We start from the raw sequence: 24,839 nt of genomic DNA on the forward strand, positions 1-24,839 counted from the left end.
ACTTTACTAATCGGTTTGTTACAGTTTTTGTAAGTAATCAGGACTCTGCCTTTAAATCTTTTCCAAAACACGCTGGGGTTTTGGTGGACATAAGTGTGCGATAACGGTCGTGGTATATCTGATGTCGGTCTAAACTACCCATAGCCGCATACATATGATAAAATCTCGAAAAAATGCATTGTCCCACCAGACATTACACCTTTTTGGCAGTAGGTCCAGACTTATATTCAATACATCAAAAGTATCTCGGCTGGAATTTTCTCGTTAAAGCTGCTTTACCTTCAAACATTTTTCATACGGATTGGTTGAAATGCTTTATATTAACACGAAATACTTCAGAATTCCTAGCTCTGTTATTCGTTCTTCAATGAAATTCATTATAGTTTCAACATTCAACCTTTCTGCGTGCATGTTGTATGCATCCATGTATGAAAAACACTAGAATAAACAGCAGCCGTTGGACATCAAAGTTTCATCGAGAATTTTGCCAATTTTTTATGGATAAACCGCGTAAAATAACAGAACTGACTGTCAGATCAATTTCAAGACTGCATGTTTATATATTCTCCGTTACACACTAATATATGCATCAATATACACAATAATTTCAATCTGACATTGAAGTATACAATGAGCTCGAATAGGATTAAATGTGCTGGTAGTAATTTCACGTCCAGAATCCACGAGTATAATCTTAACTTTAATTCTAAATCTGACCCTAACCCTCACCCGAATATTAACCCCAAAAGGATTAAATTCAAAAAGTTAAGATTAAAATCTGGACATGGAATTACTACAAATTTGCTAGTCTGGTATTTATTTCAATCCTAAGGGAATCATAATGTACCTTAAAAACCATTCAGTTTTTTGGCACGTTACGGCTAATATCGGCACCTAAACCAATTCTACATGTCCTAATAGACTGTTTCGTACATTAACTTGTCATCCTTATTGTCCAGCCTTACTGTCCATGGGAGAAATGCCATATAAAGCACCTGACTCGTATTGACAACGGCTTGCAACGCCGCCAACTACGTGTCCACGTGCACTCCGCGTGCACTATGGTTGCGTTGATTTCACAAGGCCCTATTTATATATACTCTCCATGTAGACAGGTCTACATATATACTATTTACAATAAGTTAAAGGTTAAAAACATCCCTCAACGAAATCTTTACGACCAGTATATACACAAATCACATTGACCTTTTCTCGGGAACCGGATTACCTATCTAATAAAATTAGAATACTCGGTAAAAAAATGAATGTAAGAAACTGCTCGAGGGTTCATGCAGTGGTTTGTTTTATAAGGTTGTAAAGTGCATGCGAAACAGATATTCAAGTAAATTGTCGATGGTCCGAATACATCAACATAACTTAAAATGATTGCATTCAAATGCATTTAAATGAGCCATTCCACATTTTTGGTTGAACTTAGTGCCATACGCAATCGAAGAAGAAAAAAAGTAAAAAATATAGTTAAGGGTTTAACCATGCATAAATGAAACAAAACACTATATGCAGCAGGGTCTTGCGACTTCGGGTAAAATGACATGAAATTACATTCATTAATAAAATATTATCTTCTCAAGTCTTGGTTGACATGGCCGCTTAACCAGGAAACATTGCTTGGAATTCTAGATTGTGCACACTAGTATGTATTCCCACATAGTGACGTATCACCATGTTAACGATCGATGTCCCTAAATCTATGTCCGTAACCCTTCTTGTTCCCAACTCATCTCAAGTACACCATTACCGTCTTATTCCTTAACACCCTATATGTATCAACATGTACCTGTAATCTGCAGTTCCTCTACGCCGTCGACGTTGTGACTTTCCCGCCATTTATCTAACGAGTCCGTTGATTGGTAGGATTTTATTCTCGTGCGTGGAACAAAAAGTTCGTTTCCCGTGTGATTATCCCCAGTGTCTAGAAATGAACATCGTACAAGCAACATGAACTCATAGTCTTGAGGTATACCATTTGTTAAACCCCTAAAAGGTCAGCATTTTGGAATTCGAGCACAATCTCCTCTTTGTAACACACAGTACAGTAAAACCAACCAGCATGAAGACTTTAAGATTATTTAATATAAAGATTGAGAGATCACACTGTTGTATTTATAAATTTCTTAATACAACCAACCAACCTTTTCGTAACATTGTTGAACTTGCAAAGATGAACTCCACTGCTCCTTCTTCAGCAAATCTTTTATCTGAAGAAAGAATTTTCATCATCAACAATAATTCCACCGTCATTATCACATCCGGTATATCATCATTAGTATCTTTTAATTACTAATGATTAATCATCATCATCACATCCTGTACATCACCATTAGTATCGTAATTACTAATGACTAATCATCATCACCACATAACGACCATTATCAATCATTATTATCATCGGCACTATATAATGACCAATCTATTAATACAACCATCAAAAATCACTAATCATTATCATCATCATTAGTTTTCATTACCAATGACTATAGCTAATAATATCATCACTAATAACTAACCATCATCGACAATAACTAACCAATATCATCATCATCATCATCATCATCATCATCATCATCATCATCATCATCATCGATTCGATGACTATAATCGCACCATCAACCTACCTTTGCAGGCTAAATCCAACTGGGATTTACCAAGACGTAGAAAATAATTTTTGACAGCGTCTGTGTGAAATTGACAACGAAATACTATCTCACGCGCTGATGTCATGCTTTTATGAGAACATTTCACCTGGGAAACACACGAGAAGAATAATCAGAAAAAGAAGACTTGTAGTTACAATTCTATGAAATAAAGCTGAGAGAACGAATCAGGCTAGCGTAGAAACAAACATTTCTCAGAATCACCACTGAATTTAATGCAAAATTCCACCTACCAGTATATCACCCCGCAGTTCCAAACCATCTTCAATCGTAACGGTAAACCTTTGTTTGTCCGGAGTGAGCGAACTAAAATACAGAATTTTGAATGAGACTTACATTACTACAACCAGAAAACTTGCATGAAATGAAGGCACGTCCAATCTCCGACCATGCATTATATATATAACTAGCATTTGTGATATGACACATTTGCGACTTACTACACATTCGTCTCGTATATGAGCTCATACTCGTGATATATGGAGAAAAATGGACGACAACCACCCTTGCCATCGAAATTTGGCGTGATGTGAACAACGATGTGTTTCAAATGAAGAAAACTACAAACATATAATTATATTTTTAGTCTACGAGTTAAAATGAATGCAAACTAATCCAGATTTAATCTGTTTTTTCACCGGGTCAGTTTCAACGGAAATGAGATATTTCAACTAACTTGTCTGACAAGGTTATCTTTCTCTCCATGTAGTCGTTAAGGTAATGAACGTATCTAGCATAAAAATTAAGAGAAAGAAAAATTAAGAAGATGTGGGAAGTGCCTACGCGAAAACTCTTGAAAACTATTGTATATAAGAGCATTCTCAATTCGCTGGTTTTTTTTAGTACTTGCATAAAAGCAGGTATGGAAATAGCATGAAAGTTGCAACCATCAAGTCTGAAAAATATTTGTACCTGCGCTGTGAAGGATGAGTGACCCCAGCCGGTTTATCATCATAGAACCTTCGTATTGCGAACTCGTCTAAGGCAGCTTCGGGACTAAAAGAAAAAACATTACTATATGAGAAAATGATAGATGACATCTAACCTTAATTAACCAATAAATATAATTGTAAGATGAAAGCTATTTTACTAAATTAAATACATCTTGTTTTTCGTTTAATCCTAAAAGTATACGCCCTTATGTGAAAACATTCACCTTAAGACATACCTTTCAGCCTGTTTACTATAATGCATGTAAGACGCGACCACCACACCAGTTCTTCCTTTACCTCCCTAGATTCAAAGAGCCGCGTGAGTGAGCCTTATATTTTTACACACAAGTAATGCATGCTTATAGTACACTGGTTTGAAATGGTTTTGAAACATTTTATTGGCGATTACCTTGCAGTGAACCACCACAACATGCTGTGGATCCGAGTTCAACCACGAATCAATCGACTTACATATACTGCAAGAAAGAGAGCGACATTTGCTTCTCAATACCTAGAGAATAACAGACTCGTACATGCTTTCACGTGACCTTGCTTGGACCACACGTGACCTTGCGTGAATGTCGCGTGATCTTGTATGGACCTCACGTGAACTTATAGGTGGACATCAGAGATCTTTTGCAAAAATATTCACTATACTTTATAATATGCAATGAATACCTTAGTAACCGTCCCAATGGTGGAGCAAGGTGATCAGGCCAGCCGAAATCCAAAACCTATACATTTGCAAAAGAAGATCATTATAAAAAAACTTTGAAAGATTTCACTCGTAAACAGTGTAAGGCTATGATGTCGGTCATAGATTTTATGCACATATTGTAGCTACCTGATGATTAAGTTTTGATATGTCGTAGCTTCTTTGCGATAAATTAAAAACCTAAATAAAACAAATAATATTTAAAAATTCATTTGTAAATAACCTCAGATACAAAACTCATTTATCACAGGTATAGATGTGCTATCACATCGGAGTCATTTTCATACGAAATCCCCTATACTGTCTTATATGTAACATGGGCCAAATTCATAGCACAAACAATTTAGTGGAAAGATAGGCCGTGGACTTACTAAATAATTCTCTTGGTGCTTTTTCTTCAATAATTTTGCAACGTCTTTCAGATCATTACGATAGGTCGTCTCCAAACCGGTAGCAGGGAATGACATCGCTGCAGAACAACAAGAAAAATGATGCCACTTAATCATCTGCACTTTTCACAAAACCAAAATCCCATTCCTGTAAGGTTATTTACCCTACAAAGCCTTACCAATGATTCTGTCTGTGATATAAGTTAAATCCAGGTCAAATTCGTGATCAACATGGCGACTTCGACCTCTGAGGAAAAAATGAAGAGCTCGAATTTTCGGCTACAAACGCACTAAAAACACGCCATTAAAGCCAGTATGGACTTAAAGGGCCGGTTGTTCGAAAGGCGTTTAGCTTAAACGGTGGATAAGTTCAAAATTGAAAACGAAATGATCTATTTATTGAACAATTGAGCTCAACTATTTCGATGTAAATAGTTTAATTTTCAATGGAAGCACATATTTAATGCATAAGATACAGGTTCAGTCATTCACAAGACGTATGAGAGTATTTTTAAACTTTGGCTTATCCACCGTTTAAGCTAAACGCTTTTCGAACAACCGGCCCAAGGTGTTTAAGCTGGTTAGCGCTATCCACCGGATTGCAATTTTTCAACCGTTTTAAACATGATCGAAAAGGAATGAAATGAGCGAACAGGTATGAAAGAGAACCCCTAATTTTAGATTACCGAGGTTTAATCCAGGTTATGCCGAAAAACGGGCAATTTTAGAACGGTTGAAAAAATCATTATCCCGTGGATAGCGCTATCCAGCTTTTGTACAATCGGCTCCTGTGGGTAAAGTAACACTCATGGTTGAAAATGGTCTTACCTTGACACTTTATATTTTAAAATATTCTTAGTAAAAGAAATGTAACTCTGCAAAAGGAAAGATATTCGCCTAATTTTAATAAAACTCGCCACAGTCACAGAACCATTTTTCATTCATCATTTCATCAGAAGTCGTACTCACTGATCGTGATGGAGTTCCTTGTTTATCATCATTCTAGGAGGAAAGAAACAATTCAATTTCTTCCTGGACTTGAGTGAGTTTCAAAATATTCCCTCTTTTATTGAATTGGATTGATATTCGGGTCAAAGGTTTAAATGAATATAAATTTCATGTGCTAATGATTTGTTCAATTTTCAACATTTAAATCAGGGATATCTGATTTCAGTAAAAACAGCTTTCTCAAAAAACCAGTATCAAGGTATGGATTGACTGCTAACACAACTTCTCTGAATTGTCTCTAATGTGATGTATGGTGACTTACTGAGCTGCTGTTTTCTGGACTGCTTCCAGATGCTGAGAGATGATTGGAGTTGGTGATCTTTAATAATAAAACAAAAATTGATCTTGGTGCAACATAGTGTTAAAGCTTGAATAGAGCTAGAATATGGGTTGCTCCACAGTTGAACATTGTTCAGTAGCCTTGAAAGGCAATGAGACACACTAGATTGCCCCTCGTTGGGAGCCTGTGCGAGCCTGTGCAAAATGTTCGATAACAACATTTGTGTGTACTGTTGTACCTGGTCAATTTCTAGTGATGTGTTGTTCTCTAAGTTTGATGGCATTTTTGGTTTATTACAATCAGGTATCTATTAAGAAAAAGTAGGTTTAGGAACCATAGTTTTATGGTGTGACAAACGCATCATTTGACAACTGAGGATATCAAAGTGCAATGCCTTACCTGTGCCAAGCACTTCAAATGACAGGTATAACCACAATCTAAGGTGGAAGAATTGTGTTGTACATAGATTAGTATAATGTACAAAGTCGAAGGGGGGAGGAGGGGTTAAATTAGAGCAGATCCCATGCATCTATAAACTATCTATATAGGTAATCCAATATTGTGAAATAAACACAATGTGGCTAGGTATACAGCTAGGTCATACATACTTTTACAAGTAACTCCTTCAAACGTTTCTTTGTTTATGCAAACAGCACATGCGGTGAACATCGGACTTGATGCATGAACCAGCAAGTGATCTTTATGCAGCTGGTTGGAAATAAAAAAAGGAAAATTTGAGATGCAATGCTTCCAGTTATATGGTGAAAGGTGCAGTTGGAGCTTGTACCCTGCACTATTTTGGTTATACAGTACATAAAGCACTGACAAGGGAAATTTTCTAAAAAAGTCAGCATCAGTATTGGGTTTGGTCACAAAATCACACATAATAGGAGATAGCTCCATTAAAAAACAGTATGATTTCCTGAAGAATAAAGTCACCAGGCAATAGATGGAGTGAAAATAATACAGCAGCATTGGGCACATACATTTAAGTAGACCTTCAATTAATGGGATTTTCAGGCATTGGAGATTTTGTTAACCCAGGCAGTACCTCACCGGTGTTGAGAAAATATTCTTTATGGATCTTAGAAATCACAGTTGCAAATGCAATTGGCATAGACATGTGACATAAATATCACAGCTTTCAAGATATCCAGTTGTTTATTCATTGTTGTTGCATTGAAAGTGTTGATAAAATATTGTATCAAGTCACTACCTAAAGATGACTAATTATTTGCATGAAAATTACTCAACTTCCTGTCAACTGACATGGTTGGCCCCAATTGGTCAGTCTGTTACTGAAATGAAAAGTCATTGATCGAATCCAAACACACAGTAATTTGACAATTTTTGAATAAATGAATTGATAAATTCGAGTGATGAATGGATTGATAAACTCCAGTAATGAATTTATGCAATATTTTTTTCAGGCTATTGCAAAGAGAGTAATATGTGTATGTTTTTTAATTCTCACAAGTTTTATTATACAACAGTCCCATAAGAGTTTCTATAACAACCATATTGTGAAGACAATCTCGCAGGGCAATATATGCCTATATGTAAACATTGTCTGATTGATCGCCCCAACATCAAATATGGAGATTTTGTAGATGTCTGAGTACTTTCGTACTTGACAGGTACTCAGATCCTTTGCCAACTCTTGAATATTTTAAACATCACCAAAGCTATAATAAGGCTTCCACTCACAAATATTTTGCCAGTATTTAAACTACATGCTACATGCTCGCTTTCCAGATAAAAATGTTAAGACAACTTCAAAATAAAATTGAAAATCTACAGTTTCAACATTTTGTTTTTTTTAGTCAAATACAGCATTGCTTCACTTAATTCTAATCTAGTCATGAATAGATATTCATTTTGACTTTGAATACATAGAGTTCCAAAGCATAATTATAGTTGTGTTATCTACACAATTTACATTCATTGAATTACTACAGCATCATTAACAAACAATAAACTAGATGAATAATCTTTGTAGAAATACCGAATCCTATGAAATATGACACATTCAAACAAGCTGAGTCATTTTAATTTTTATACATCCTTAAAAAACGTAAGACACAAACCTTGGACTCAAAATTTGCCAGATTTTAGTCTTTGCCAAAGAGCAGACGTGTTTTGCGATCAACAAACGAGTTTATAATGATTATAATATAAACAGTCTGAATGAAGAGGATGATGCGAACAATGGTTTTGTCGCTGCGACCTACTGACAGACAGTTCCGTCCAATAGTTCCGTCATCTGTCGCTTAATGGCTAAATTAACTTCTCATATTTCAAAAACATTTCTTATCTCAGGTGAAACATTAGGGAAATTACATAGCCTCGTGTGTGTATAAATTTTACAGTGTTTAAAATATACGCGTGATAGCAATTTGCCGCACAATATATTCTCGTATTTTCTCATTGTATTGTAGCTGAATAGTTTTTCAAGATTTTTGCCCTCTAGGCTAATATCCATCGCATGGCCATTTCGGTACACGTTTCGCCTCTCTACCTTTCTAAAATATCACACTTACGACTTCATCTTCTTGATTTTTTTCGATTTTAAAAGAGGTTTTCTGATGAACTTTCATCCAATGCTGTTCCAACTCCGTGACGCTCGGCAGATTTGCCATACATTCTGGGCAAAGAAATCCTTCCAAATGATTCATTCTTCAAAATGAAAATCATTGTCGCCTGAATTTACTTTAAATTTACATTTCAAACAACAATCACGCAGCAGAAATCAGTGTTTTTTTTTCATTTAAAGGCATGTTTGCTGTTAATAAATTTTTAAATTTTCAAAATGGCGATGCCGCGATTTGTTCGATACTTCATGTAGGGTTTGCATATCGATTTGCGAAGGATGCGGAAGACGACCACACCACGGCTGTTTTCCGTTTTGTGATATTTTAATATTTAACAATAGCAACAAGGAAACGGCAACTGAACAACAGAGAATAGCAACAATGAACAAACAATATCGACAACGATATATTCACAAAATTGTGCCTATCGATACCAATTCACTGCAACCACAGTTACCACGCTGTCATCACTACCACAACTACAATATCAATAACAACAAAATCCGACACTTTCAACAACAACCGTATCAATACCATATGAAACAGAAATGAAACAGAATCAATACTATCAACAACAACAACAATAACAACAGAATCAATACCAACAACAGTATCAACAACAACAACAATAACAATAAACAATAGAATCAATTCCAACCATAGGCGGCCCAGCAAACAATGTTGGTATCAGTGATACAATGACATAACCTTACGACCCAACATTGTTTGCTGGACTGCCTATGTACCAACAATACTGTCAACAACAACAATAACAGTGTCATTATATTAACAACAATATCAAACAACAATATCAGTAACAAAATTTAAACCCAGGCAGGCCAACAATTAATGACGTATTGGGATGGTTATTTCATAAATTATTTTGCACATACAATTATATAACCGTATTACGTGACTACTTGTTGGCTACAATGTTCACATTCATGACTCCAAATACTTTCAAAAAAGCTGTCCCAGTTGTCCTTGTATTCAGTTACAAAAATAATTGCCTGGAAAGAAGACAGGACTAGACCCGTTTAGAAAAGGACATCGAGCGCAAAAACGTAAAAATCTTAATCATCCTTCTTTATAAATATAATAATTTACATACAAAAGGTATATATTGCTATGTAGTACTATATAGTCAAAAACCTAATATTGTTTATAGTAATATCTGAATGTAACGTATGTTTCGTGCACATAAATAAAATAGGCTACAAAGTACTCTATATTTGTGTACTTAAAATTTCAGGTAAAAAGTCAGTTAGTTAAAACTAATTTTGGTAAAAATGTAAGGCGGTCGAGTCAAACAATTGAACCGTAGTCATATCTCACGAAAGGCTATCATTCCACAAAATCTCATGAGAACTCTAACACTCTGAATGGAGGCAAAGCTTGGTGAAATCCGTACGACACTCAAAAATATCACAAACGGTTAACAATTATTAAAAACCCTGTTTCAAAAAAATCTCGTACGCTTCGCGGAATGATACAGACCTTCGCGGATTCGTGACACATCTTTCGGTTCACCGTCGTTTCTCGTACAAATAATCTTGACCTAGCCTTGGTTACACTGAATCTGTAGTTCTGAATTCCTATATTTTAATTATGTACATACAATATTATTAGACTCAATGGGGCCTTGATAACTGCACACGGCCAACTACGCTAGCTGGGTTAACTGGCGAAGGGTGAAACTATAATTTGGAACTAATATTTCACACCCAGAAACCTTTTTGAACCGACTCCCCCCTTTGTCAATCAAAGCCCTCGACAAAATTATATTTCCACTGTCAAGTTGACTGTCCTTGCAAACGGCGAACTAAATACCCAAATATAAACTCAAAATAACATAGGTTATATAACTCAAGAGCTTTGAAAATCCGAATATTTAAACGCTTGATAAACCAGGTAATATTTTATCTCAACGCCGCACACCCACTTGGATGCAGAGAACGATAAATGGATTGTAACAGTAGAACTTCTTTGGCTCCACTACGCTTGTTGTTCCATTGATAGGAGCGGCATAACTGAACATTGAACGACTATCTTTTTCTTCAACATCCCACCTGACACAATTATCTTCCATATTACTACCTTGTCTATTAGAACCGTGCCAGATTAGTTTGAGAGGCCTAAAATGCATAATAAATACATTTAGTTTCATGTTATACCCATTTAGCTCTTTGAGTTTAGCATCTCAAAATGGTTTATTTTAAAGGTATTTCCCAAGATATTATTGATCATGTGTTTCAAGGTGTTATATGGAATTAACTTCTTACCATCTGGGGTCTTTTCTTACATCCTTTCCATCAAAAGATAAGATTGGAGTGTCAGGATTGAAACCTTCATCATCTTCGAACATGCCTTTCCATGTCGGGAATAATTGTTCACCCTTTAAACGGTAAAGATGATTGGAGGTCAAAGTCTTTTACTCGTGTGAAACTACAGTTTTGTTTAGATATTTTTCTGTGGTAATGCATAGTTTAGGTATCTTCCTGAGTTCCTGTAGTAACATTGGATCAATAGGATATGCTCGTTACTGCACCTCTAGGAGAACAGTTTATAGAACGGACAGTGCTATCCAGTATAAATAAAGTTAGTTTAGTTTAGGTTTTCTCCTGTAGTAACACTGGATCAAACAAGAGATGATCCTTACTGCATGCACGTCTAGGAAGAACAGTTCTGAACTGATGGAGCTATCCAGTATAAATAAAGTTAGTTTAGTTTAGGCAGTGACACTGGATGAATGAATCGGATCCAGAAGAGGCGTATTTAAAACACAGTAAACTACTGAATACACAATTTCCTTACATTGCGGTTAGCCACAGGTAAGTCTCTATCTCGTCTTCTCACGATAGACTTAATGGCCTGGGCATAGGAAGAAAGGAAGGCACGATATGTCCCACGGAGTCCCGCATCTCTTCCCGGATTGCTTCCAGCATTTGTGATCTATTCCACTCACTCCACCCATATTCCCCGTCATTGGTTCGTTCAACGCGATAAGGTACAGCTAAGGCAAGAACGAAAGGATATCGGAATTACAAAGTATTAAAAACCAATATTTTCATTCATTATGGCAAATGGTAAAAAAGGGGGAAATGGGAAAACAGTTTCCCAGGCATATTTTACAGACGTAAGTAAACTAGAAAATATCACTTCCTAGCCACGTTCCACAGGGAATGACAAACTATTTTGGAACAACTTTACTAAGGCATCTTTACTAATGTTTCCTGGGCATGTTTCCAGAAGATGGACAAACAAAAAGAACTCAGTTTGATAAATTGGAGGAAATTTTACGATGAAGCAATGTATTCATGAATCCACGAAAAATCGACTATACTTACATAAGGTGATTGAGCAACAACGCCTGCTTGGGGTAGCTGAATATCTATACTTGGTGTTGGCTAAACAAAAGACTCGATCTATTACGACTTTGATGACTGAAGATACCTACAAAGGCCTCCGTGAAGATGACATAAAGTCAACGTGTGGGGAATGGGCTGCAATTGCAGATACCTGAACATGTGAGTATGTTATGTCGCTGGTAATTCTAATACTTCTGCTTCTTATCACAACATTTTTTGTTTTGTATTATTGCACAATAATATTGCGACAAATTCATTAAATTACCTGAGCGGTTGGTGGATTCACACTCACGATGTCGCTGCCATACTGAAGTAAAAGAAGAATATATTGAACGTTTTAGAATAAAATACTGGAGTCTGCGCCTCTCGTTCTAAAACATATTGGCCTTGTGTAAATTAATTCTACGATAAGCTATTGTGAATCGTGTCTGAACTACCTGAAGAAGATATCTTAAACGCGGTGGTCAAGTGTAGGTAGTATTCTACAATAAGCTGTCGTGGTTTGTGTCTGAACTACCCAGTATCACAAACCCAGTGGTCCAGTAGAAATGACTAAAAAGAATTCATACTTGTATCGATCTCCATCCTAGACCATGACGAACAAACAGGCTTTGAGAACTAAGAACAAAAGCTATTGTCCCTTCAGGCGTCAAAACTCCGCCCTGAGATAAATCATCTTCATCATAGAATGTGACGATCTAAAAAATAATGTCAACTTATAGTTTACAGCAAACAAAACTATCCAACTACTAATATTTTTCAATTTTACCTACTTTTACTCAACTTTCCAATATTACTCAATTTAGAATGCATGCTCTTTCTAGTCGTGATGTTAGCTTTCTATATTTGCTTAGACAAATATTCAGTTATAGCTGGAATCGTCTATTAAAAAGACGCAAAATTATACATGACATCGACTATGACCTTACCCCAAGCATATTAGTTTTGTCCGCGTAGGATCTTCGTTCGTCATTGTCGCCTCGGTCGGAGGGACCTGATAACGAGTTCGTATCTATTCTTGTTGGCCCAGGAGGTCCTGGAGGACCCGGAGGTCCGGGTTTACCACGAACCGAGAGTCCAGGAACACCTTTATCACCTCTAGGCCCCAGTGCACCTCGCGGACCCTGGAAATTGTGGAATATTATAACAATGAGAATTTAAAAATTATCATTCAAGAAGGAATAAAATAAACACACCCGGAGCGAAACTATAGAGCTGTATTGGAAGTCAGGAAATTGTACGAATAGGCTGGGGGGATCAAACAGTGATCGTAACTCAATTAATTCAAGGACAGTGTTTCAAATACGAATCAACAGTATCATAGCTTATCATCTACCTGCGATCCAGGTTCTCCTTTCTCCCCAGTTTCACCCTAAAATGCAACAGTAAGCCATTGAGGACACATCTTCACCAAGTCTATCCTGTCTTATCAATAGTAAAACATCAAAGACACTTACAGGTTGCCCAATAATCCCGGTGTCACCTTTCTCCCCCTGGTGAGAACAGTAATTCAGCGTTAGTTTACACCATACAAAAGCCAAGAAACTTATTAAATACAGGTTGTATAAAAAAATAGGCAACACCTGATACTCGTATTGCTACCGAGCACAATGGTACAATAAAACTTATAATGGTATAGCTCACAATGAGATTCTTTTGAATATTAAGTGGTCGCCTTTTTTATACACCCTGTATAACACATTAAATAGGTATTTTATCAACCTTAGGACCATCATCCCCTGGAAATCCTCTTTCTCCCTAAGACAAAAAAATATAGAACAACCATTACATATAAAACATTGCAAAAACGGGAACTTTACGAGCTCGCAATTTGCAGAAGTATCCGCATCAGTATTCTATACTGTCTGACGCCAAACACTTCTACTCCTACAGTTAATGGGTTATCACATTAAAGATACCAGGTTTACCCCTCACCTCATCACCTTTACCCCCAGGTTTCCCCTGTGGTCCAACCGCTCCGGCATCCCCTTTGGGTCCAGGCGGACCTGGTTTGGTCTTGCTCGAATCCCCTGGTGGTCCCTGTTCACCTTTTGCACCTTGTATCCCATCGGCACCGCGATCACCTTTAGAACCAATCTCTCCCTATGAGTGAATTTAATAAAAGAAGTTAACTTTATAAATCTCCCTCATACAGCAACTTAAAGTGTCATGATACAACGGTCTGGTTGACCACTGATTGTGCGAACGTTACTGTTTGCACATAGCCTCCTAACACGCATTTGGTATTCATAAAATGTACTATTTACTTACCTTATCACCTTTGGAACCAGGTGCACCAGCATCACCCTGGGAAAGACATTAAAGTGTCATAATTGTAACTATCATTCAACCATATTCAAAAAAATCTCAACATTAAAAATAATCTACCACATTTAAATAAAACCCTGCCGCACTGTGTATTCCCCGATTCTAAACCCAACTTTAAAAACCAACCTTTTTAACCAACTTTATAAACCAACTCAAATGATATTAAAAAGACCTGACCTGACCCACTCTCCACGTTCGCTATCAGACTCACCTGTGGACCTTCCACCCCATCATCCCCTTTTTCACCCTTTGGTCCCGAAGGACCGGGTTCACCACTATCACCTTTTACCCCTGGCTCGCCCTAAAAAAAACAGAGAATATAATACAGAACTTGTGGAAACACCGGTGAACTAGGAACAGCTAAGAATGAGAGACGATGGAAGGCCAAATGTTCAGTCTAAGTAGGATATTAAATAAATAGAATCAGATCTAGATATTTTTATTACTACCTTAATCCTATTCCTACGATAATTTTTAATGTCAAGAAAGGCGCTAGGACTAAAAAGGAAATCTAAGGGCTTTTTTGTAAATGGTGCCTGTTCCGAATGCCATTTCGTGTGTATTGATGTCTACGATGATTCTCTAACCGTATCGCCTTTGGCTTTATTCTGATCATTGAAGCCTTGGCCAGCTGCATTCGCCCCACCAATATTGTTAATATTATCATTGTCGTTTCCAAAGACTCCCTTTAAGAAATGAATGAGCGTTAAAACTATACAAATGGAAAAACCCTGTAACTATACATTGTTTGCAAAATGGATAAATAATGAACAATACTACATCAAACTCTGCCTTAAATATGACACGGGTAAAGCAAAGCAAAGCAGCCATTTCGCTAAAAAGCATTCGAAGAGGAGAATCAAGGATGCATCCTACTTGATGAAGTCATGAAGACGTACCTGAACGGGTCCTGGTGGGCCAGGAGGACCTGGTGGTCCTGGAGGGCCAGCCACACTTTTCCCCTGAGAAAAAATGCAACGAGATTTAGTATAAGGGCAGGCCTTTATGAAGACGGATAAATAATTCTACTCTTTTTTCCTCCCACTAACCCGAATGTATTTTACTCACTAATTTCGCCAGTAGGGAGTTTTTCTGTGGGTTCTAGTAAAGCGCAGCATAGCTGGGGAGGGGTTTGAATCAATTACTGTGATAACTCTCAGGATTTCCAGGCAGAGGCAAAGCAGATTTAAAATAAATAAAAACAAACCTCGGCACCAGCTTTTCCTTGCTCACCCTATGAAAAGAAGAGAGAATGCCATTGAGTCCCTTTTTCAGATACTTTTGTCGTGTTTTAGTAACAAACTCATTTAGTGTATGAAGTGAGACTGCACGTACCTTTTCACCTTTGACACCGCTGTCGCCCTGTAAATGAAAACACGTTGGTTATATAAGAATTCATACGGTCTACTGTCTGCAGAAGCTATACTGAATACTTTTAGAATTGTCACGTAAAGGCAAGTTATATATATACTGGATAGTTTGTCTTTGCCCTGACAATATTCGTGAAAAAAAACATAGCTACATTTTAATGACTAGTTCATTTGCACTTTTTTGCTGATGGAACGGAATTTTGTTTGTACGAAATGTGAAGATCAAATTAGTTTAACGGTTCACTTTCTCTCGCTTGAGTTCCTTCGATGACCTTACCTTAATACTGCTTCCGGGTTCCCCCTTTTTTCCAATGGATCCTTCATCGCCCTTGACACCTTTTTTACCAGTGTCTCCCTGGAAACAATGTCGGAATAGTGAGCGAGTCCAGATACAAACATGATTTTGATTGGAAAAGAATAAAACTCGTACACTAAAATGTACTTTCTAGATGTGGTGTCAGATTTCAGTTTTATTGCCTTAACTAAAGCTGTAATCATTTCGTTAATCACGATAACATCACGATGAATCACATCTTGCAAATTAGGATATCAAAGAATCAAAGATTAGGATAATTGCTTTGTTTTATTGTCTAATACACACCTGCACGCCTGGGTCGCCCTTAAAGCCTATTTCACCAGGAACTCCATCTTCACCCTAAGAAAATATACCGCGTTAATAAACGAGTTTTCTGGATTATTTTGAATTGAACTGTGGGATCGAAAAAGGCTACTTTGCACACGTTATTGATCCCTAAAGATCGATATATTTCTGAAATAAAAATCAGTCTTTCAAACCTTTTCTCCTTTTAAACCTTGAGGACCCTGCGCTCCCCTGGGACCGATGACAGCCTGAAATATAGTGATGTTAAGATCAGAAAAATGGGTAATATAAGAAGAAATGGAGAGATGGTTAGATATATATTGAAATGAAGAGATAAGATAAGATGTGATGTGGAAGACATTGCAGAGAAGATGAGGGAAGCAAGTTTACTTAGTCATTATTACGGAATGAAAACCTTTTACTCATATCCATACATACCGTAATATCCCCTGTTTTCCCTTTCTCTCCCTGGGCTCCGGTATCCCCTTTGTTTCCTTTCAATCCAGGAAATCCTATTCTACCCTTCAGTCCAACACCATCGCGTCCAGGTTTTCCTGGAGGACCTGGTGGTCCTTGTGGACCCTGTTGACTGCTTGTGTTGAGCATTGAGACTACGGATCCAGGTTCGCCTGGAACACCCTTCAGGCCTGTGGGGCCGGGGGGCCCAGGAGGGCCAGGTTTACCAACACCTGGAGCACCCTAAAGGAGGGAGGCACGCCGATATGAGTGACAAGTATTAAAGATGTGAATATCACATATCTTAATTCTTAAATCAACGGTTTAAGGACTCCGGGTAAAGGTTTTGCACGATAGAAACTATAAATCGCACCTTTATTCCTGGTTCGCCTTTTGTACCCTGCAATAAAATGAAACGAGAAATGTGGTCATTTCATTTGCCGTTTTCGTACCGATGTGCGAATGTGCAAAAATGCAAGTTGATCCTTAATACGTACCGGGAAACCGATGTCACCTTTCAAACCCTAATTTAGAGAAAAAAAGGAACGTTTTCGTTGTTAGTACAGTTGACAAGAGAGGGTGGAATTTTACTCAAATGTTTTTGCAAGCTGACCTTGAGGCTAATCAGCTCTCCTGGATTTCCTCTCTCTCCCTGGAAATGTTTAAGGAGAAATTGTTGATATATACACGACACTCACAAATATGCTTGGATATGGTAAAAAATGAGAAACTTTTGAAAAAAATAATCCTACCTTTTCACCGAGATCGCCTTTTTGACCTTTCACCTACAATAGCACGAAGAAACAAGTTCAAAATCTTTGTATTAGGAAATGGTCATTATTGGAAAATTACTTACCGAAACACCATTCACCCCTGCGTCACCTTTGACTCCCTGTTCACCCTTATTACCCTTCTCGCCTCTCTCGGGCTGTGGAAAGATATCGCAGTATTAATATGTAGTCAGACGACAATGTACCGTCATATAATGTGTGGATATGGCGTCACGTACGAAAGACAGCTGGTCAGTTTTAAAAATGGGAAATACGAATTTCAGCAAACTTTTCAACCTCGTACCCAGGGTCTTTTACACTTTCATGCCTTTGTTAAACGGGAACTCTCGCAAGAGCTGACTGCATGGGTATTACTGTTATCAATTATTAATTTACCTTCAAAATTTCCACGGGACCCCTGTCACCTCTTTCACCCTAAATGTGAAATGGATCAACATTTTGTAAGAATATCACAAGGTGGATCCTAGAGGTTTAGCATGAAGAATAAAGGTGGACGTAATGTTATTCATTTTGCAAGAACGATAAACGATAAAGATATATGCTTTCATAGTTCATACTACCACAAGTATCACGTACGAATGTTATTAGATTAGGGGTTAAAGATACCTTTTGTCCTTTTTCGCCTTGTCTCTGTAATGAAAAAAAATTGTCTCAGAAAACTGTCAAGAATATTTTATAGGAAGTGAAAGTGCAATCCTTTAACTTACTGGTAATTCAGAAGTCCCCTTATCGCCTTTTAATACTGTAGGTTCTATCCCTCCCTGGATAATACCAGATTGCATAATCAATAAATAACAATTTATATTTCGAACAATACGTAATCATAAAATAATCAATCAATAATCAAAATACAATCAATAGATAGTTCGACACTATTCGATATTATTCGATACTATTCGATAGCAGCAAAATCAATAGGTAATCATGACATAGTCAATATAATAATCAAAACATAATCAATAGATATGACGTACATACACAATCCTCATGCATCATCTAATATGCATCACCATTATTAAACGATGTTCATTCGTGACAATCACCTACCGTTAATTTACTTGAATCAATTAATTCATTGCGTATAATTCACTGATTGATTTGATTGGTTGATTTCATGCGTGTTGTAAATCTTAATCCTACCTGGGTTATGCCCCTGATATTATTACAATTGCTTTCAATAGAACAGGGTATCATATTGTCAGTAAGATGCGCGTCGACCGTCTGCCCGATTATACATATCAGGGTGGAAAAAAATAAAATTATATGATTATTAGAATATATGGTCACTATTCAGGGCCAAGAAAGGCTAAGCGATCCCCAGGACAGTTTCGTTTCGGGTAGAGATGTTGCCTGAGGCTTGACCAAAATGGGGCGGGGGTACTCACGAGGTGCCCTTATGGTTGGTCCTCGGGAAAAATATGAAATTGAAGCTTCTATAACGCAAAAGAAGCTATTTACCAGGTTGCTGTCAGTTCATAGCTTCAAAGTCTTTCATTTACGCGTTGGACGCAATAGGTTAGTCCGGCCCCCGGGGAATTACCCCGCTACCCTCCTCGACAATACTGTTCGTCACCACGGTACAAGTTGAATTGTTAAACGAGATACAAAAGATCCCTAGGGAAAAGATCCCTAAACACGAAACGGTCTCCAAATATTTGTACGGGAATATTTTTACTAATGTGAGAGTCACGATGAACGCGTATTAATTGCGAACTGGTGAATGCACTTTATTGCAAAACAGAAGAAATATAGAGAATATACCTTAATATTTAGTGTGGGAGAAATCTTGGTTGTTTTAACAGTTGCAACTTCTGGTTCGGTGGTTGTTTCTGCAGCACTTTCCGATGGTTCAAGAACTTCAGTAACAGATGATGATGTAGGAAAAACCCCTGAGCTTTGGTCGATCAAATTGGAGCCTGTCACCGATACACCAGCTGGTTGAGTGGGTCGGATTTGGTCTGTAGCTTGGGGTGTCGGCTCTTGAGTAGTTTTGGTCTCAGGTGTAGACTTGGGAGTGGTTTTAGGGAGGGGAGTTGTCTGTGGTTCAGGAGTAGTTTGAGGTTTAGGGGTGGTTTGAGGTTCGGGTGTCGTTTGGGGTTCAGGTGTTGTCTGGGGTTCGGGAGTAGTTTGGGGTTCAGGGGTGGTTTGAAGTTCGGGGGTGGTTTTGGGTTCGGCTGTAGTTTGTGGTTCGGGTGTTGTCTTAGGTTCAGGCGTAGTTTGGGGTTCAGGGGTGGTTTGGGGTTCAGGGGTGGTTTGGGGTTCGGGTGTTGTCTTAGGTTCAGGCGTAGTTTGGGGTTCGGGGGTGGTTTGGGGTTCAGTAATTTGTTCTGTAGATGCCTCTGTTGTAGGTGGGGATGCACTCTTAGTCGAAATCTGGATGGGGGAACTACTGGTAGGAGGATCGGTTGGCTGGACGAATTGTGTTGCCGGTGTGGCGAATTTCTCTTCGATTTTACTTGTACTCGGAACTGTTATTTCCAGGTCACCACCACGGTTGACAGTAATCTTGCCTGTGCTCAACACAGTCCTGGTTGTGTACTTGCTCGACATGGGTGCTGATCCCCCGTCCGTAGAGTCCTCACCATCGCCGCTAACTTCTCCATTCTGCAGTAAAAATATTAAGTAATTAGAAAGTCTGGCCAAAAGGTAGCCCAGATGTATTTGTATATTACCGCACTGCTAGGGGAGTCCTTACCAAGATCGAATATACCATTTTCCGATATACTCGACCATGGCTGAATATACCATATTCCGGTATACTCGACCATGGCAAAATATACCATATTCCGTTATATTCTATTCTGGTCTATTTTTTAACCCGAACCCTGCATGGATATCTCCAAAGTTGGAAATTCTGACGAACAAAACGATTCTTCCTTATGCAATGTCAATCATCTTTGAAATTGAGATGAAACTTACGTATATTTCGCCTGAACTGTTGCATTGTTCCTTTGCTTGTTCGGGATCTTGATGAAGTCTGAGCTCTGAGATTTCACCCTAAAGAAAGTCAAATGCATTTTAAAATCGAAATTGCCGAGATTTATAACCAGGGGCTAAACAAAGCCTGGGTAGCCTTAGCCAACCTGAAGCGCTTTCCATTACAGGGTAAAAACGGCCAGACCGGTCCTGTAGTATTCCAGTACAGACAGATTACTGGTATTTTAGAGTGTTTGAAGAACTGTGCATTCAAGTATATCGTTATTTACATCTTTCTAGCACGGGAAATGCAGTTTCACCGCTATATTCTTAACGAAATACTCTATTTCAATTCAAAATATGCCCGGTCTGACCACTTTGGTCACCTAAAGGAAAGCGTCCCTGGTCTACCGTTGAAAAGGTTTGGAAAGCAACAACAGAAAAGATCGATTTGGAACAACGAATAAAAAAGTAAAACTTTGCTTTTAAAATATCTACGTATCAATGTGGGCTATATCAAAATACGGACTATCCAGTCAATACATCGCCGTCCAGCTTTAATACAACCGGTCCCAGCCGTTGACTTTACTAACAAAACTGGATGAAAGGTTTCGACGCGATTCTTACCACGAGAGCGTTATGCCTGGCATTATTTCCCGCCTTTCCGAGGTAAAACAAGCTAGTTCCAGGAATAATGAAGGCTCCCCACGTTTGCTGGGCGACTTTTTCTTCCACTTTCTTGCCACAGTCGTGATACAGGCTTATGACGTCACCCTTTTTGCTCAAAGCAAATCTCATCCACTGGTTGGTGAACTCGTTGACGACAAAACTGACAGTTTCGTTGCTTTCAAAATACGGATTCAAATATAAAAACCTGATCGTCGTGTAAGAATCTATCTGTCCATCACCGCGGACGGGAAGCAACTCCAATCCGAGGAAGACTTTGGAATTATCTTCGTTGGTTACGGCGAAGATTACGCCACCTTTGTTGTTGCTAGGGCGCACGGTCACTGTGATCGCGAAGTCACTCGGGAATGATAATGGAAGGATGGTTTTCGCGGGTCGTTTGACATCAGAATCACTGCTGAATTGGAATGCCGGCTCCCCAGAACGGCCATTTGGACCGTCGACCCATGAGATCCCTCGGGGTAAGGGGATTGTTATGGCACTTGTTAAATCAATCACAGTTTCATCTTCCAAAGCTCCTGAAAAAATAGAGATTTGAGGTGTTTGATTAAAGCAATGCGTAGAGAGTTCGGGTAGAAACGGACGACGATTTTCAAGTGCTTTTATAAAGGTATTTCACATGCATCAGAAATCGACTATAAACGAATCAAAACTCAAAAAATAGTGAGGCTTTTCTATATACTGCCAGGATGGCCAAGGACCTTTTAGTCGTCGAAAAAACTGTGATTATATTTACTAATTACCAGGAACTGCATGAAGTCAAATATCTCTTTTTTAAATGAGCATTCCTGGCGATGTTTGAATGAAAACTACATGCCTAGACGTAAAACCTACCACACAAGATACTTGAAACCTCACGCAAGCAAGCACTGTTTTGAATCAGACAAATTATTTTCGTATTTTCAATACCATTTAAGTATAAAAATGCCTGCGGTTCATTTTGAGTTGAACGCCATTAGGGCGGCATCGTTAAAAAACTGCTGAATTTTGATCGGATAATAATTTGTTTGCAAATCAAATCAAATATACATTAGGAAAATGATTATGTTGGTTTAAACTCTGGCGATGCAAAAATGCCCTCAGGGTATACTTTGAAAAGGTCAAATATTCGCTTAACCAATATTAGAACCATGGAATGACCATTCATTTTGGTCGGAATAAACCGGTACTTTACAGGAAGAAATCTACTCTTTTTGAAAGAAACTTAGTTTTAGATTATGTGAATGTGTGACGGTATTACTCAAAACCTATGACTTGATATGTATCTTTCCTCGAAGAATTTATAATGCAGTGTCTGTGTGTTGACCTAAACCCCTATCTGGACGTGAGTGCATGGGTAATTGATGGAACACCAACGGTGATTCTGTTCAAGTTTTCAACAACACAAGTAGCATGGGAACCATACAGATGGTTTTTTAAATATGAGCATTAGCGTGTAGCAAATTTGTAAAAGTGAGAAAATGACTTTAAAAAAGGTATCTAAACCAACATAATTTTATATTTCTTTTTCACCAAAACGTGCGGGCATTTTGAATGTCTATCGTGACCCGTTGGACTGATTGATTTATTTATACTTAGGCGTATCTACCCACGAATAAACAAAGTGAATATCACCAAATGGTATACTTAAAAGTAAAACCAGCATGGGCGAAAGCCGAAAATTTATGATTGTAGAAAAAATTACTATACACCGGACATACCCAGTCACGTGTACAAAATGGCCGACTTATCTCTGAGTAATATTCGGAACACTGGTAAACTGTTTCACGATTTACAGCAGGACAGGATGCGTTATCCAGCTACATGCAGTATATATCATGCAGTGGCGGGACAGGATAACTAATATTATTATTATTATCGGTAGCTCGCTGGGGAGAAGCATAAACTAGCCAACTTGCGATTGAACATAGCAACTGCACTATGCAATATCTACATGATATGTTTACAAAAAAAACATTTCGCAACGAAACTTGCAGTTTCACTCATCCTAAAATGTTGCCTAAAATGCTCTGTCTAGTCGTGGTGTTGAATTTCAAACTTCCTTGATCTTCGTATATCAAAATTCAGTCTGACTGAAATCATTGTTAACACTGACACTCTACTCCAGGCCTCTTCTGCATTTCGAGCAATTGCTGAACTTATTTCACAATAAGATACATAAAGACCTGTCTATTTTATGAAGACCTGTCTATTTTATGAAGTCCTATCTATTTTATCTTAAAAAAAGCTTGAAAACATGACATTGATTAAAATACAATTAAAGCAATCACGACCTTTGACTAGGAGAGTAAATTGAGCGAAATTGGTCTCGGTGAAAAATCTGGATTTTCGATTAAGAACGCGCGTGTGTCTTAATGATTTCAATTAAATATCGCTCATTTAATTTCTCTTCATAATTAGAATGTTCGCAATCCAACATGCAATACTGGTTAAAATTTGAACGAATAAATAAAGACATTGATAGGATCCTGTCGCAAGGATTTTTAGGTGGGTGAAAGGGAGGGGGAGCACCACGTGTATTAAACAAGAGCAATCTAGACTGTCCTAAGCCAATACAATAAGTTACGATTTGAGGACGAAATTTAGCAGTAGAAATTTTATTTTTTTATCCCCCGGGGTGTGCACCTCTTCCCCCCCCCACTCCCACTAAATCCATTGATTTGCTTGGATACAGTCTTTCTGATTCACGGCCACTGGGCTCTCCTATGAAACCTCATCAATTTACTATAGTTGGTGGTCCAAATTCATCCGTTGACCATATATGCGCGCACTGAAATCATATCTCTCAAAGTCTCTTCTCGAAATCGATATCACAGGTTTACAATTAAAAATAAATTCTAAAAGACATTTGTTTCCTAATATAATCTATACACTGATACAAGCCACTTAGATCTTAACACATATACTAATCACAGGAAACTGATTGTCATATCGCTTACTGTTCAATACCAAAGTAGGCAAAATCATTGCGTGCATCATGTGGTGTTTTGAGTGAAAGAGACGGCGATGCATTGATGGCAGAGTGTGTGAATGGTTTTCTACAGGGAGATACTAATTGGAGATTGTCACACCCCGACTGCGAAGAAGGATGGGCAACGCCTGTTTTCGTTTGTAAAATAACAAAACAAACCAGATCATTATCGCAAATAGAATTTGAGATTCTATAAGAATGTCAAATATTGAAGTAAAAATGATCTTGCTGCACGAATGCGGCGAACTATAGTCTCTCCGGTTGTCGAATTGCTTGTACGAGTAAAACGATCAAATTTCATCGGGGAAAACATGTCAGAAAATGCCTTCTTTATAACCGAACGCCCCCTATAGTAGACTTTTAAGAAGCCGAAACTTGAAATACGCACTGGAGATCCCACTGGAGATACACACTGAAGTTAGATGGACAATACAGCAATTGCCCCTCAAATAAAACTTTCAAAAACTTTGCCTACATCGTCTCTCCACATCTGCTCCTCTTTGAAAGATAATTTTGAATCTCTATTATAGCATTACAGCACTAGGGTACGGCGTCATTAAAAACCGCTGCGCAATGTGGGAGCGAGGATATACCAGAAAGAAAGCCACCTCGTAACAGCAAGCGTGCAAACCATGAATCCAGATTGATCTGATTTAAGATCCTATTTTTAAACACTGCCATATACACTTGTTCTAACTGCGAGGCGTAGAGAGAAAGCAACCAAAAATATTTTCTCCGCTGAGTTTTCCCACGATGGACGC

The 24,839-nt window shown here is 38.0% G+C and overlaps 2 protein-coding genes across 3 annotated transcripts in view; both read right to left on the bottom strand.

The window, feature by feature from the left end:
- Positions 1 to 397: 397 nt before the first annotated feature.
- On the bottom strand, positions 398 to 8,811 carry LOC114531546 (tensin-3-like). 2 transcript variants are annotated; one of them, XM_028553157.1, is made up of 21 exons: positions 8,540 to 8,811; positions 6,608 to 6,707; positions 6,399 to 6,436; positions 6,238 to 6,306; positions 5,982 to 6,038; positions 5,681 to 5,713; positions 5,540 to 5,586; positions 4,891 to 4,958; positions 4,694 to 4,791; positions 4,452 to 4,502; positions 4,286 to 4,341; positions 4,017 to 4,083; positions 3,844 to 3,908; positions 3,588 to 3,671; positions 3,352 to 3,405; positions 3,116 to 3,235; positions 2,909 to 2,981; positions 2,637 to 2,763; positions 2,154 to 2,219; positions 1,799 to 1,933; positions 398 to 1,232 (listed from the first exon to the last, which is right to left on the bottom strand). In XM_028553157.1, exons 1-21 carry the CDS (start codon positions 8,672 to 8,674, stop codon positions 1,225 to 1,227), a joined length of 1,551 nt encoding a protein of 516 aa, XP_028408958.1. In that variant the 5' UTR covers positions 8,675 to 8,811; the 3' UTR covers positions 398 to 1,224. The 2 variants fall into 2 exon arrangements, with proteins under 2 accessions (XP_028408958.1, XP_028408959.1); XM_028553158.1 differs by lacking the exon at positions 8,540 to 8,811 and adding an exon at positions 8,087 to 8,235.
- Positions 8,812 to 9,629: 818 nt separating this feature from the next.
- LOC114531587 (collagen alpha-1(XVIII) chain-like) overlaps positions 9,630 to 24,839 on the bottom strand; it is a 32,137-nt gene continuing 16,927 nt past the window's right edge. The window contains 34 exon segments of the mRNA XM_028553197.1: positions 9,630 to 10,725; positions 10,873 to 10,985; positions 11,405 to 11,518; positions 11,520 to 11,603; positions 11,938 to 11,997; positions 12,224 to 12,265; positions 12,528 to 12,656; positions 12,888 to 13,082; positions 13,295 to 13,330; positions 13,416 to 13,451; positions 13,681 to 13,716; positions 13,894 to 14,061; positions 14,230 to 14,265; positions 14,498 to 14,587; positions 14,874 to 14,972; positions 15,186 to 15,248; positions 15,494 to 15,520; positions 15,622 to 15,648; positions 15,934 to 16,011; positions 16,258 to 16,311; positions 16,452 to 16,505; positions 16,696 to 16,956; positions 17,087 to 17,113; positions 17,211 to 17,237; positions 17,327 to 17,365; positions 17,466 to 17,498; positions 17,570 to 17,641; positions 17,880 to 17,918; positions 18,111 to 18,134; positions 18,212 to 18,265; positions 18,645 to 18,725; positions 19,266 to 20,108; positions 20,424 to 20,501; positions 21,048 to 21,625. Coding sequence (XP_028408998.1) covers positions 10,515 to 10,725; positions 10,873 to 10,985; positions 11,405 to 11,518; positions 11,520 to 11,603; positions 11,938 to 11,997; positions 12,224 to 12,265; positions 12,528 to 12,656; positions 12,888 to 13,082; positions 13,295 to 13,330; positions 13,416 to 13,451; positions 13,681 to 13,716; positions 13,894 to 14,061; positions 14,230 to 14,265; positions 14,498 to 14,587; positions 14,874 to 14,972; positions 15,186 to 15,248; positions 15,494 to 15,520; positions 15,622 to 15,648; positions 15,934 to 16,011; positions 16,258 to 16,311; positions 16,452 to 16,505; positions 16,696 to 16,956; positions 17,087 to 17,113; positions 17,211 to 17,237; positions 17,327 to 17,365; positions 17,466 to 17,498; positions 17,570 to 17,641; positions 17,880 to 17,918; positions 18,111 to 18,134; positions 18,212 to 18,265; positions 18,645 to 18,725; positions 19,266 to 20,108; positions 20,424 to 20,501; positions 21,048 to 21,625 — 3,908 coding nt within the window. The 3' untranslated portion in view covers positions 9,630 to 10,514.

Source organism: Dendronephthya gigantea, unplaced genomic scaffold (assembly GCF_004324835.1).
Source record: "Dendronephthya gigantea isolate DGI-Jeju-01 unplaced genomic scaffold, DenGig_1.0 000073F, whole genome shotgun sequence".
NCBI lineage: Eukaryota > Metazoa > Cnidaria > Anthozoa > Malacalcyonacea > Nephtheidae > Dendronephthya > Dendronephthya gigantea.

What these genes read in the sequence shown, in the direction of transcription:
- LOC114531546 (XM_028553157.1), bottom strand. Translation starts at nt 8,674, where the DNA reads ATGAATCATTTGGAAGGATTTCTTTGCCCAGAATGTATGGCAAATCTG. An exon ending in TATCACAGACAGAATCATTG is followed by an intron (nt 4,792 to 4,890) that starts GTAAGGCTTTGT and finishes GTTGTTCTGCAG; the next exon opens with CGATGTCATTCCCTGCTACC. An exon ending in ATATACGAGACGAATGTGTA is followed by an intron (nt 2,982 to 3,115) that starts GTAAGTCGCAAA and finishes TCTGTATTTTAG; the next exon opens with TTCGCTCACTCCGGACAAAC.